Source organism: Typopeltis vanoorti, chromosome 23 (assembly GCF_054136105.1).
Source record: "Typopeltis vanoorti isolate ZY-2024b chromosome 23, IOZ_Tvanoo_1.0, whole genome shotgun sequence".
Taxonomy (NCBI): Eukaryota; Metazoa; Arthropoda; class Arachnida; order Uropygi; family Thelyphonidae; genus Typopeltis; species Typopeltis vanoorti.
The window spans coordinates 79,811,425-79,827,325 of NC_143571.1; the positions used below are offsets into that span (position 1 = coordinate 79,811,425).

Genomic DNA, 15,901 nt, shown 5'->3' on the forward strand with positions numbered 1-15,901 from the left:
CAAGTTATACATCGTTACCAGAGGAGATTTCCAGTTGGATACTATTCATGATCGAATTTGATGAAGGACGCCTGCAGAAAGGGAGATATGATTACTTTGAGAGAGAGAGAGAGAGAGAGAGAGAGAGAGAGAGAGAGAGAGAATGTTGGCAACAATTTACTACACGAGTGGCACTCCCTTTCTAAATGAGATGGTCAGGAGGTCGTTGATACGTTGTTCCGTTTAGCTGGTGTCTTGTTGAAACAGTTTGCGCTGTTATATTCAGTTTACTATACGTTCATCGGGATACTGCGGAGGTAAATGTCCAGACATACATATTTACTCTTCGCTTAACTGCTCACATTCAGAGGAACAGTCAGATCTTATTGTGTTTCACTTGCTTATTCATATGCCTCTGACTTTTCCATTTAATCTCGTAGTGATGTTTCTACTGTATATTATATGCCATTCGAATAGTCTAGATTTATTCTTGGCTGCATATTAAAATACTAATGTCGTTTCCTTTTCCTGGAGGGCCGATACCGGATTTTTCTCATTTTCTGTGAGAAAACTGTAGCCCCTCGTTTATTTGATATAAGGTTACCGTTTATTTTCAAATAAAATCATGTTTTCTTATACCATAGATGGATTATAAAAGGTTCATATCCAAATACTCTGCAGACTTTAAAAGAGATATTTATATTCATCCTGTCAAAGATTTTTTGTTTAAAATTTAATGATTATAAGTACCTTTTCTGGTTAATTGTTTTCAGCGTTGAGCAAATCCGCGACTAAGCAAATTTCATTTTGTATCGATCTTCATAATATAGAATGTTTAGTGGTGGTCGATAGCATCAGAATAGGCTTTAGTCGGTACAAACTAATTTTAGCCCAAACTAGTTTGCAGTTACCGTGTAAATGATTTTGTGATCTCTACCGATGTAGGAATGCTAGTCCCACTTGAAAATGATGAACTATTGAAGTTACGATCTATTGAAATGAAGCTCTTCCAGAGGTTTAAGTGTCTTGATCCAAATTGATTCCAAAAGGCCTAGAAGAACAGATGTGAACATCCAATTGCCAAAGTTGATCTTTAGATATTATTTACATTTTTTTGAAATCCTAAAGGACTGACAAAATATGAGCAGCAATTTATTATTTTATTATTTATTAAGCAAAAAAGTGGTAGATTAATAAATTCTAATTGAACTCCACAATTTCAAAAATATAGAAGAAAATTATTTCGTATTTATAATATTTTATTATCCTAAAGTTTGCATGCTATTTATCTGTGAGCTATTAATACGAATTACTATCAAAACCTTTGCCCTTGCGAGCTCCTTATAATAAATCTTTGATTGTGCTCTAGTTACCCAAATGGATGGTATACTTTCTCTCTACCCAAAAGGCTGCTGGTACGAATCTACTAGGAATTTAATTGCCCAATATTTGATTTTATTTGATTGTCCAACACATGACTTATTGCTGGACTGCAATAGTTTTAAAAATATCAATGTGTGGACTTTAGAGCAGGAGTTACGTATTATTATGAAATCATTATACTACCCTCGGTATTAATGTATTTTTATAGACTTCTGTGGGCGGACTTCACATAAATGTTTATATGTATTTATTTATTTTTTTCTTAAAATAAACGGAACTTTTTTGTCTATTTAATTTCGATTAATGTTTCATATTGTAACGGCTTATTAATTTCCTTGTTATTACTGTACGGTCTTCAGTTGTAAAAAATGTTTCTCTTTAATTAAATTGAACTTCTCAAAAACGAATCTGGATTCAAAATACGTGCATTATTTTGAATCCAGCTATTCATTTTGTTATATTTTCACACTTTTTGCGAGTATAATTAAGACCTGCAATTTTACTTCCTGCAAAACACTTCTTGAAGAAACTTCTAAGAATAAAGAAGAAACACAATCAAATCACTCATTTATAAGGTTCCTTTCGTTTCAAGAATGCAGAATAGATTCATCTTCGTTTTATATAACAACAAAGGTCACTTGTTATGTCCTCTGCTGACCTCAATCCTTTGGCTAGTTGCCTTACAAAAGTTGGCAAGCCGCCACCTAGCACTTCACAACAAGAGTTATTTATCAGGCAAAGTGAACAAAAATGTAATATTTCAAATCAGATAGTTTCCAAAATATTTAGATTAATGAATGTCCTATTTGAGAAGAAAGGATTCTATCAAGAATACTTTTTAAAAGAAATATATAGTATAAATATTATTGAAGTTTAATTTTTTTTAATTTAAATTTCAAATAAAAATAAGTTTAAATTTTACTTTTAAAGAAAAATAAGTTTTTAATTTTACTGATTTTTTAAGAAAACAACTACTGCATTTATATATTTACCTGTCTATGCTGATTGCTACCAAGTTAAAAATGGACGCTGTACTGCACGTAACATCCACAGCAATATAAAAGTCACAAAGGGTATTGCTCAACTCCCAGTCCACGTTCACCTGAAATGAAAGAGAAACAATTGCGTGATAAATGAATTGCATTAGAAGCATGAAACTGGTAAGATATAAATAAAATATATTCATCATCATCATGCGTATCAAGGATTTAGGCCTAGCATGGCTTGTTCCGGCTTTAGAATTCATCGTTGAATCGTTTAAGAGGACGTCCTGTTTTCTTTTTCCTAATGGCTTGTACTTTAAGGCTTGTTTTGGTAATCTTTCTGTTTTCATTCTTTGAACGTGTTCCATCCACTGGTTCTTGGTTTAATTCTTTCATAATTTCTTCATTTCTTTTGTGATCAAATAGGGTATACTTTGCAGTTTTTCTCATAAACTTTAGTACTGCTGTTATCTAATCTTTGTTTGTCTTTTTGTTTTATTGTCCAGATTTCGCTTCCATACATTAAGACTGGTAGGACTAATGTATTGTATACTTTTAGTCTGGTTTGTTTTTGAACTAGGTTTGATTTAAATATAGAGTTAATTGCTCCTGTTATTTTTAAATATTTTGCAATTTTTACGTTTATATCTTTTTCATTTTCATATGTGATCATACATCCTAGGTAGTTAAATGAATTCACCTGTTCTAAGATCTTGTTATCTATTACTATTTTAGTTCTTGCTGGATCTTGTCCTTTAAAGGCCATAGTTTTTGGTTTATCTGTTGATATTATCATTCCATAATGTTTGGCTATCTCATTTAGATCTAAAATATCTTTCTGTAAGTTGTTTTCGGAATTTGTAATTATTATTTGGTCGTCGGCAAAAAGGAGAGTGTTTAAGTTCACTGTAGGAGAAAGTTTAATTCCTTGATGTAAATTTTTATTCCATTTTATTATTATTTCATTTAAGTAAATATTAAAAAGAGTTGCTGAAAGGGGACATCCCTGTCGGACACCTTGGTTTATCTCTCTTGTGATAGCTTTTAGGATATTATTTGGTATTTGTCTTTCTTTTAATATGTTAAATAATATGTTTCTTTTAACTTTTTCAAATGGTTTTTCAAAGTCAATAAATGCAATATGTGTTTCTAAATTGTATTCTCTTCTTTTCTCTATTATTAATTTTAGGCAAAAGGCCGGGTCTATACATGATCGTCCTTTTCTAAATCCATTATGTACTTCTAAAATAAAGTTTTTGGAAGTTTTTGTTAGTTTGCTATTTAAGATTCTGCTATATATTTTGTAAAAGGAATTTAGTATACTGATATCTCTATAGTTTTTAGGGTCATCTTTATTACCTTTTTTAAAGATAGGAATCACAATTGCTTTTTTCCATTCTATTGGGGAGATACCAGTTGAATAAATTTTATTTAAAAATAATAAGAGTCTTTCTTTGAATCTTGTTCCTGCGTGTTTATATAGTTCTGAACCTAGCTTATCTTCTCCAGGTGATTTTCCGTTTCTTGTTTCTTTTAGGCGGCTGATTTCTAATTCTTCTTTAGTTATTTCCTTTTCATTTTCGTTAATTATTTGCCAGTTGTCTTTTTTAAAATATTTGTCTGTCCACAATTCTGTGTAGTAATTTAGAAATTCTTCTAATTTTAATTCATTCAGTGTTTAATTTTATGTTTTCTTTGGTATCTGCATTTAGGTGTTTCAAAATCTTATATACATTGGGTCTTATTTTATATAAATCATGTTTTAAATTAGAGACAAATTTGTTCCATGATTCTCTATGTCTTTTTCTGACTTCTCTTTTAGCTATGGCTCTTATTCTTTTATATTCTATTTCATCTTCTAATCTTTTACTACTTAACCATTTGTGATAGGCTTGTTTTTTCTTTTTGATTATTTCTTTGATTGTATCATCCCAGATCTTTAGTTTTTTCTTTTTTATTGCATTTTTTGGTCTTTCCTAAGCTTTCATTTGCTGCTGCATTTAGTATCGTTTTTATATTAAGCCATTCTATTTCTATTTCTTCATTTTGTTTTATTTTATCTAGATATTGGTTAATTCTTTGTTAAAATAAAATATATTATTGATCAATAACAAAAATACAATAATCTATGAAGAAATATTTATATTGTATTTTTATAATATAAAACATAAACACTCATCATGATTCAATTTTTATTAAAGATTATATAATAAATAAAATTGTGTATTATTACATTGTAGCAAAACTTAACGTTTTGAAAACAAAAATATCTTTAGTGTAATTAATATGAAATTGCTTTCTTATTAAGTAAGTACATTTAAGTACTTATTAATTAAGTATATTTAAGTGCTTTCTTTTCTACTTATCTACATTTAAGTGTCCTCAGGATGGAACAAATCTGAATCCTTTAGCGTAAAGAATTTTTATAATGTCTATAACGAGTTAGAATCTTTATTATAAACAGCATCCCGTAATTATAATAAAGGGATACTAAAGAATATTAAAGATCCATCCTTATAATGGTTTTTAAAATGAAGTGCATTAATAGGTTTGAAGACAAACCAAACAAAATCTGCAGTTAATCGATTTTATAGTCTTTAATAGACGTAATTGACTTTAACAGACATAATGGACGTTACCAGACGTCTGCTAGTCCTAACTGCGTCAGCCATAATTTGAAACAAAACAATAAGTGTATTTCAAGTTAAGTGTTATAACGCATCGAGCTAGAATTTTCCTTAACCTACAAAAGCAATGATATTTAAATAATACTGAAACATTTCATATTTTACCTACAAAAACGTTCACTTTTAAGTTTATTAAAAGTATTTACAAATATCTCAGTATATGACAGTGCCATCGAAATTTTAAAATAATTATCTGTTTCGTTTCTGCATATGTGCAGACTTTTTTTTTGTTGCGCTGAACATTTTACGTAGATTATAAACTCTGTATAAAACTGTTTTGCTGTTGAGTCTTAAATGTTTGAATGAATGAAAACCGTCAGGATAGGAAAATAAAGTGTTAAAACAATCTAAATATGCAGTAGCTATTACTATTACGTTTGTCGAACTACGTTTGTTCAACTCATGTCAAGAAAGAATGTATTATCTGCTCAAAACAAGAACCCATTTATGCGATCATTCAGCAGTCGACTAATGGGTGTGTTTTCTTCGAAGTGTTTGTTCTAAAAAGATTTTCAGAAGTCGTAAACGAGGAAAATGTTATCCCATTGCAGTATGACATGATAAGTAAGGCTCTTAAATGTATCGCGATATCTGGTTGGAATTTCACAGATAGCTGCACTTTGGCTGTTTGAATCCCACACAACATCAACTAACTGGATTTTATGAAGGCTATAAGTCAAGCTCCTACCATTACAGATTCTCTTCTTGTCGCTTTTATAGGTCCGCCCTGTATTATAGTGTTTAGCAAAGAAGTTATTTCAAGATCTATGTTCCTTTCATTAACCAAACACTACTTGCTTTAGTGATCCTGTAAGTCCATCTGATTTCGGTGTATTCGGAGGGGATTTTTATCGCTGCATTTACGACTTTCTTCAGCCAGGATATGTCAGTGACATTCAAAGAAAAAGTTAGGAAAGCTGAGGTATTGGTTAAATCCAAGTACTAAGCCAATAGATGGATAAATCGAAAGAAATGGTATTGCGCATGTGCAGTTCCAGCTACCTTGAAACAAAAGAGTTTTGAAAATGATCTCCTACAGGAAAATGAGATGTTAGGTATTAGCATGACTGCTTTTCAGAAGTCTCTGCAGTTTTACAAGACGACTAAGAAGATCTACGATTCTCTTAAGAGGTCTTCATTGGTTCTGTACTTCCCGTACATTGGTGCGTGAGGTTTTGCACCTTGAAACAGTCTCTTATACAATTATCAACTTTAGTGACGCTAATTAATCATTAGCAACAAGGAACTAATTACAACAAATGATTATCGATCCTTTCAGAATATCCATTAAACACTAAATACTCCAGGCGCTGGCTTCGATACATGTATACGACACTGTGGAGATGGAATAATAACACCAGTGTTGTTAGGACCGTGTTAATTAATTTCAATATAATTTGCTAAACACCTTTCAATGATTAAGAAATACAACGATATTAAATAAAGCTTGGGAGCGAAAACATACTTCCTGTCTTGTAGAATAACAACCTTTCTTGAGACTAACTAATAGCTAAATGATAGTCGAACAGTGTAAAGTATCTTTAGAAGTATTTCAGATGTGGTATATAGCTTTCTTTTTAGACTTATTGTATCTACAAAATTTGATAATAATAGAATCAGAGAGATTTAAACGAGTTGCGTTGTGCATCTTTTATTCTTTGTTCGTTTGTATAAAATTTGAATGGAGGGACTTTAAGTTATCGTTTATGTTTTCGCTTTATGTACTGGTTGGAATTTATGTAATCACACCCGAATGTTGTGAGCCGTTCACACAACGATGAATATCACGTTGAAGAATTCTTTAACAACAGTCTTAGTTAATTATATAAAGACTGCAAAAGTATTTGTAATAGAAATTAAAGCGTGCTGAGTAGGACCCTTACGTTTATAATTTAGTAATAATGTTGAACTCAACTAACCGATTTGTTTCTTAATTTATGTGTTCTACTTATGGTTTTTTTTTGGGGGGGGGGGACAAAAATTCGAATTTCCAGGAGGGAGAGAGAAATCATGCTACTTCTATATAAGACTAGATAACATATTTCAGCTTAGAAACCAGTTCTCCGAGTCGTATACGATAATTGTGTGCACACGTGCCTCTCTAGGACTGCGGAGGCATTGGAATATCAAGAACAACATTGTGAGTGTTATTATTTTGGAAAAGCTGTATATCTTGAGTCAAAAACATCCCCTATTCGTATTATATTCCACTCCACTGCACTTTGTTTACTTAGGAATAAACAGCGGTAGATGGCTTATGGTAATATAGCCATATATCCTACATGGTTTCCATTTTGATCATTTTAATAGTTTCCTTATTAAAATTTCTGTCTCAGATATGATAAGGCAGTTAATCCTTTATCCATAAACTGATGTATATCTAAGCATGTAGGCTAGGCCGGCTAGCGAACCTTTACTTGAAAAGAATTACTATGCGATAAGTAATAGATTGTGTTCAAACCTTTGTTTCCAACAAAGTGTCGGAAACTATGGTAGTCAATCTAGATAAATCGTTGGCACAAAGTATTGAAATTAAATACTGTATTTATTTCCCACGTGGAAAAAAAATGACTTTTTAAAAAAAGAAAAACATTTTGTCTGACAAAAGCATGGCCTTATTAGATGCTATTAACGGATGCATTATTGTTACTTAAAATTTGCCCTCGATATGCATATTCTTCGTATAAAACACAGCAGTCACGTTCAGAGCTTTCATAATCGTCTATAAAGAAGAGATTAATGGATTACTTAAACTATGAGAGTCTACTAAAAGTAGTTGGGAAGTTGTGCGGTTTACGAAAACTAATTGAGATTTTATTTACGCGTAAACTAGCGGTATCAAATAAGCCTTGCTAAAGAAACTAACATCAAGTACATCATTAGATAAACTGTATATGTTATTTATTTGCTGGTTGGCCTCTTTCTGCATTAATATTTATTAAACAAATTTCCTTTAAAAATGACGTAAATTATGATTTCTTACTACGGTTTATAAGGCTTAAGAAAATTATAAGTTGGTATTATAAAAAATGAACTAATTAACTCTCGGTAAGCTAGAAGCGCTATACTATCTCTCCGAACGCATTGGGATATCTGAATATAACACTTGATATGCATATTTAGAATACGCTTATGAAGACACTGGGACTTTGGGTTCCAAAGAAGAGGCGTTTGAATGCGAAGTTAGAGGTCTGGGTATTAGGTTTTTGAAAGTTTTGAGGGATCATACTAATGTAAATATTTATTATTGTTAATCTCACAAAAAGGTTAATGCTGTCTCAGAAAAAAAGAATTAAAGAGAGAAATTGACTGAGACTGTAATCTTAAAAGTTACCACAGTTTTCTTTTTGTTTAATCTTTCCCTTATTCTAAGATGTTTTCTTGACTTATTTCGAATGTAAAGAATCTGCACATTTCACGTAGTCATGGTAATAACTATGAGAATTCACCCAAATTCGTCATCTCTCAGAAGGCGCTGTCAAGAAAATGGCTGTACCGAACGAGGGGAGTGTTGCAGTGTCTTTATGTTTTCGTCAGACATCAGGAGGGCGTGGAACGATTAGGGATAATGATTGTGCTAGGGTAAGAAAATTCACACTTTACTAAGGACTACACAGAACAAGTTAGAAGCACTGGAAAGGGCGGGAAGTACTTTGTCATTAGGCCTAAATTGTTCTCCTATTTGCTCGCGTTTCGCTGTCTTGAGCAACTTGCGTGTAGTAGAAGCTTCGTCCACATCTTCTTCCTGGGTAGAGAATGTCCATTTTTTTACTTAAAAGAAAAGCCTAGTTCTTAGTAGAAGGATGCTTCTTCATTCGATCAATTTGTTTGCGTCAACATTAAGCTGGTCTGTTGTCTTTCTGTGATATATATATATAAATGATTTCATATTTCATTTCCGCTCCACTACAGCCAGAAACTGCATTAAGAAGTTTACCAATGTCAGTGTGCCTTACGATATGTGGAAACTATAAAGCATTATTGAAGTTGAGCTCTGTTCAACAATTTTGAAGAACTTGGAATTTAGTAATTATGAAAATTGAAAACGTAAAAAAGAAAAATAATAATAAATAAATACTTAAAATAAAAAAAAATTGATTGTTTGTAGTAATAAGTAAGAGACAGTTGACTGTTGTCTAAAAAGCTATCCGGGCTGATTTGCTTTTTTTTCAGATGAAAAATTTCGATTTTTTTTTTTTTTTTTTTTTTTTTTTTGTAGAATGAACCGAAATCACTTGCATCTATGACAGCAGTATTTGCGTGGGTGGTGGTGGTGGTGGTGGGGAATAAGCTACCATGAAGTACGAAAGTTCGAAATGTTAGTATAATTAAGAATTACGTGAAGCAAATAACTGGTGAATAAAATAACGCCTGTCTGGTAACTGGATGATGTACTTTATTGCCGTTTGTCTGCTTCGCATCACTTAAAACCCTACCACTTGTTTCAGAGCGGCTAAACCATCATCACCTGAAAAACTGTTATAAAAAGATCCCTCAAGTCTTTGAGAAATTGAAGCCGGTCTTTCCAATCGCAGGACAAATATCACATCTTTATCAGAACTGAATTTCGAAAGTGCTACAAGGAGAAACTTAGAAGAATATATTTTTTTATTCCAGAAATTGTTAGCTATACTGAAGCACCACAGGAGAAATATATTGAAATAGACTGTATAGTTATAGATACTGAGCTCAATTACAACATCAGGATATATATTTTTGTTTATGCGTGAATTCAAGGTTCTATAATTCAAGGTTTTTAAAATCATTACCAAAATATAAATAAATAAATAAAATAAATAACAAGAGCGAATCTTATAGAGACGTCGTTTTTTTTTTCTTTCAAATGCAAGTCTGTTTTTATTGACTTATAAATTTAATGTAAATTATAACCTAAATTTCAAAAAAGAAAGAAAGAAAAAAAGCTTTTCTAATTATGTTTTATTATTTTTGTTGCTTCTGTGCAGATATAACTTTCCTTGGCAGAAAACGAAATTGATACATTTAGCATACCATCGAGGCACTTGCTTAAACGAAACAAAAGAAACTATTACAAACCGCAAAATTCCATTTAAATCAATCAGGTGAGATGGAAAGAAATAAAATATTAAATTTACTTCTTAATTATTTTTTATTGCCCAGAGCATAATTCAGAAAGTACAAAGAGTAGTGAAGAAAAATTGCTTTGCCTTTGATTGCACTTCATATGCGTTCGATGCGTTTTTTTTTTCAGCCTCCCTAGCATTGTCATATGACATTTATTTAGGTCAAATTAGATGGTTTAATTCGGGGGAAGAAGCAAAAAAGAAAAGAAACTGCTTTAATTACGTTAAGATTAGATTCTCCTTAGCATGGGTTAGAGTTAGCTTGATGTTTAGTTAGTTTTTAAGTTTGCTTTGGGTATCTATAAATTCGTTTTAATATAAATGTATGGATTTGGTTAATGTTCACTTAAATTCAGATTAAGTTGTTTCTGGAATTAGTTTAGAGTAAATTTTGTTTATGTATAGATTGTTGTTGATGATAAACGAACTTGTATGGATTTGCGAGATTTAGATTGGGGTTAGGTAAGATAAAGTTATGGCCTTCAGCGTAAGCGCGGGTTAAGTTTGGTTCGGTTTAATTGCTAGTTAAACAAGGTTAATGATAATTCTGGCGTGGGTGAGCTAAGGATTTTTTTTTCCATTTTTTTTTGTTTTGTATTTTTTAAATTATTTTTATATAGTCTGGAAATTCTGCTCTAGAAACCAAATAGAGAACTTTTTTTTCAAGCCATTTCAGGCGTCCAATAACCCGGGCGGTGGTCTCACATCGGACGATGAAATTCATTTTCCACCTAAACAATTATCCGTGTCCACGATATGTTTTGAATCCGTAGCCCGTTAGCCGAAGAGCGGGTACGCTAAGCACTCGACCAACCAGACCGGCAATATATGTACAAATAAAATACACACACGCACAAAAAAAAAAAGAAAAAAAAAGTCAATGAATTTTTGTGCTAGTTACATCTTTGCTGAAGCTACTCGTAACAAATTGTTATTGATAGCATTTCATAAAAAAATACTAAACGAGGTATAGCCCTGCAAATAAGAGATTTATTTTCATAAGAGCAGCAGCAATCCATGTGCGTTATTAATATGGTCATTCTCTTTTGTGATTGTTCTCAATTTAGCACTATCTTTTCATATAAAAATCTAAAGTTTATACTTTTTTTCATGTAAAAATCCAGTTTATACTACTTTTCATAAGACCCATTCCTCTTGCTTTAATTTCTGTTCACCTTATGACATTTCGAATTTTGAAATATATATGAACAGAGTGGACAGCGTATCTGCTCTCTAGTTAATCGGTGATGGGCTCGAATTCCATCTTGATAACGGATGTTTGTAGATACATCTCCCGATGTGAAACTATAATCTCACTTTTTGGAAGTCTGAAAAAGCTTGAAAAAAAATTCAAATTTTTGCTCTCTAGAAAAGTATATTCGGATAATTTAACCCACCCACGAAGTGATGTGGATTTACAACTTGCACTATAAATGTTTTTTCTGGGTCTTGGGATTGATAAAAACTGCCTAGAAGAAGTTCCTCTTGTCAACAACTAGACTCGAACTTATTACAACGGTGTTTCTTCTGGCAGTCTAGAATTATGGATGTAGAAGCATTCCTACAAGGTTACACACACACACACTTCAAATTTCTAAATTAATTTTAGAAAAAAAAGTAAAAGTATTTGCTTTCAAAGGACATACATCATTATCTATTAAATGGTAACTACTATTCCTCAAATTATCGACTGTACGTAAGTGATCGCTGTTTATTGGTCGTTGTGAATTACTTGAAAATTCTGGTATTCAAACGTAATTTCTCGTGCCTTGTACGTTCAGTAATGAAGATGTTTTTCGATTGGAAAGACTAGAATACCGCAATTAATCCCGAAGAATTTTAAACTACGACCCAAAGGATCCTAAAATTGTTTCAATACAAAGTCATTCATTTATTCTCATGCGTAGATGGATCGGTTATTCAAGAGGTGAAACAGATAAGCTAGAAATCCACGCGTATTGACATAGACTATGCAAATAATTTTATCAGTCGTATTGCAGCGTTTTTATGAAGTCACGTTACTTGGATGTGTGCTAAGCCATTGAGCCTAACGTGTCACGGACAAGATAGTAACATGAACCTTTAATTTTTCAACGAATATCCTTCATAAATACGAAGAACAAGTTTACTATTTATGGCTATTGTCACTCGTCTATGGTCATGTAAAATTGCGTTCTACCAACTTGTGTTCGCAGAGATCATATTTCTTTACGAAGTTTCCCCATGAGAACAGTAAACCAACTTGAGATCCTGATAAATAAATTCTGAAAGTTGATTGGTTTTGCAGCTTAATAAAGGACCACGTGTTCTTTTAACAGAACATGCCCACCAAACTACTACTCCACCTTCAAGAAACATGTACCTTCAATTCAAGCGGAGTTTATTGTTAATGCACGTATATGGTTGCTCTAAAGTTAATCTCCTATAGCACGCCTCTTCGTATTGCAGTCGATGCATCCTTAGAAAAACACTTAGTTTCTGTTCTCGTCGTAGACGTGACAACCATTTCTTCAGAATAAAGGACTTTTTATTTTCAGTAAAATGTTACTTTATTGAATTAACTAGTATTTCACAGAGGCGGTGAAGTTTTTCCCATCGTAAACATACAAAGCAGCCTAGAAGAATACCAATAGTATAATGAGTCCGTTAAATATCTTTGCACTATCCCTTGTAATAAATAACCAATGCACTTCTCCGGTAGACAGAAAATCGAAGCAGGTTAGTTCATGAAATCATCTTCCAACCGATTAGCCGAAATCTTAGCCTCTTATGTTAATACAGCCTTCATTTTCATTTTAACATCTGAAATTGACTTCTAATCCCGGCTTACTTCTCCAACAGCATTTGCATGGTAAAGGGTGCTAAGTAATTAAAATAAAGTAAAATAAGTAAAATAAAGTGTGTCGAAGTTAATCAAATGTGATCGACGTTTTGGTAGCAATTGGCTTTAATATCTTATCTAATCATCTTACTCGCATTCTTATATGAGAAGTTTATTATGATTTCAACTGAGTTGGGAAGTTTGGAATTACTGCCGAAGCTTCTAAGGATATCAAGACATTATACGTCGGTTAATTGCATATATTGTTCCTTTGCCCTGTTTGGCTACTCTGCGGGATGAATGAATTTTTATCCGAGTTTTCGGAAGAAAAAACCCTACCATCTCCATATAAGACTGTTCACCTTTAGTTTAAAAACCCTTACAAAGGTTCTTATAGTCATTGACAGTATTCGAACACAAGTCTTTCCAACCAAAATACGCCTTGCTACTTGCATCAGCTGGACAGGCACTGACTATCATGTGCATTATAATGTTGTAAGATGTTATTAAGATCGATTTTGTGAACTAACCATCACATTCTTACATGCTTTCTTCTTTCTTATATAGTAAAAGGTGTTACAAATGGTTGATTAATCAATGTTTCCTCATGTGGCCAATATTATCACGATCTAAATGGATTATGCATGGATCGCAATGAATAACCAATCAGAGTATGTGACATTAACATAAATACGAAATACTTAAGCCGATTTTAAAATTCCCAGATTGATTTTATTTATTTATTTTATTTTATTTTATTTTTTGTAGATGTCAATTATTTTTTGCCTAAGCGACTCTATCATCCACCTCGATATATGTACAATTTTTTACAACGCAGATGAAGGTTTTCCATTGCAACCTTTGATAGACATCCATCACAGTTACCATGGTCTCTTCTCATAACGAATATGGTTGACTTTAATCGTAGAGCTTCATTATTGAGAGGAAACACAAGTCATAGGGAATAAGATTTGGATAGAACACAGGAGATGTCTGGCTGTCGTCCCTTATAACTTTCATAAAGACTAATAGATTATCCGTGATAGTATGATGAAATAATGCCCGCTGTCCTGACGTACAAACGTAATTATGTTCTCAGATAGTCTTAACCTGGCAACGTCCATATAAAACATTCACCATCGATGATAGTATACTGATGTCTTATCCTTTCTCTCTCTGATAATCCCTTCATCATTATCGCAAAATACCGTACATAATGACATAAATTTACGTACTCATAAACGCAGACCACTTGGAAGTGTTGCATAATTTATGATCAAATCTGTACAAAATGGTAATTAGTGTTTTCAAAATTAATTCTCACTAAAACAGAAAACATAATCTTATATTAAGCTAATAGGGAACGAGAAAAACAAACTGAATGAAACTCCATATGCATTGCAATAATTCTACCCATATAATTAAAACAAAGCAAACAAATTAGTTAAACTTTAGCTGAATGTCATCAGAATAAAGTTACTACACTTTCTGTTGACACAAGAAATTTTCTATTTCTTCCCAGAAGAATAGACAGCCTTGCTAGTGATGATGCGTGTCTTTATTATTACAACATCATTTTTATTGTTATTCCAAACGTGTCTAGACTGTCTGCGTAGGGCGTGCTACTAATAGAATTTTCAAACTTTATTTATATCATTTTCTCAGTCGTGTGTATCTCTTTCGATAAATGCAACTAGAACAATTCAAAGAGAACATTAATTTAACATTATAAAGCCGATGATCATGTATCGAGATACTATTTTTATAACAAACACATCATCTGCTATTCTTCATGTTCTCGAACTGAGAAAGAAAAAGGGCATCTGGTGATGACATTTCTGTGCACTCCTTACAAAAGGATTTCTGTAAAGTTTTAAATTCATTTTTTATCAGAATAAACTTTTTTTCTTTCTGATCTTGCAATTGTCTTGCTGTCTCTACTTGTGTCTGTACGCTTCTTATTCGACAATGCGATGCATAATCATGAGGTTCTCTGTTTTAGATTAAAGCACAAAGCATTTCCAAATGAACGACTGATAAAGACAGAGAGATCGATGTCTGTATGGGTAATGGATGGAGTGCCATTAGATGCAGATGCGTTTTGCTATGTTGTGTGGGCCCACTAATGAAGATAACTGTATTATAATTGCCTTCCTGGGAAATTCTAATGGGCTTCTCAATCACAGTTCTGTCTTTCAAACTTTCCCATTTGACATAAAGCCTCTTGACTAATATTTTTGAAAGCTTTCTATAAGAGTTTGGTAGTTAAAAAACCTCGTGCGCACAATTTTCTTGGGATTATAGTAAGGTTCAAAGAAGATCGGAAGCTTCTGAGTTTCTTTAGAAGTACTACCCCTCTCGCTCGCAGTTCTTTTGGTTGAGAAAGACACAAGACCAGAATGAATTAAGTATCCTCTTTGGATGGGCTTTGCCGAATGACTTGAAGTTTTCAAAATTATCAAACTAGAATTTAATTTTTGAATTAAATCGTTGTTAAAGTAGTTAAAAGTTATACAGTTTTCCAAGACTAACCTTTTTTACAATTACATTTCTCTTCGTATAAAATACAAAAGCAAGTTCTCCTATGAATGTTAACTACCATGACTGTAAAGCATGTACATCGTAAAATTAAGATAAGATTTATTCGCCTATTTTTCTTGTCTAATTAGATTCTGAATAATTGGAAAAGTGTTCCAAAGATAACCATGAAACTGTATTCTTTTATACTGGTTAACTTCGTGAACTGTGAATACAAAAGTATTCCAGATCCGGTTAACAAAGGGATATTTCGCAAAAAAAGTTTTAAAGAAATTATGTCATTTTTTTTACTTAAATTATTGGCAACTAAGTTTGTTAAACTTCATTTATAGATAGAAGGAGTTGTTCGTGAAGTAGCGCTCAAATTTTAATATGAGCTAAGGCAAAGGCAAGGTGGGGGGGGGGTCG

The 15,901-nt window shown here is 32.3% G+C and overlaps 1 protein-coding gene across 1 annotated transcript in view; it reads right to left on the minus strand.

Annotated features, from left to right (window-relative positions):
• Nucleotides 1-15,901, minus strand: part of LOC150094026 (dopamine D2-like receptor) — a 196,207-nt gene that overhangs the window by 37,714 nt on the left and 142,592 nt on the right. Inside the window, exon 2 of the mRNA XM_090413006.1 lies at nt 2,355-2,464. Within this exon, the coding sequence (XP_090269132.1) occupies nt 2,355-2,464 (110 nt within the window). The remainder of the gene's footprint in view (nt 1-2,354; nt 2,465-15,901) is intronic.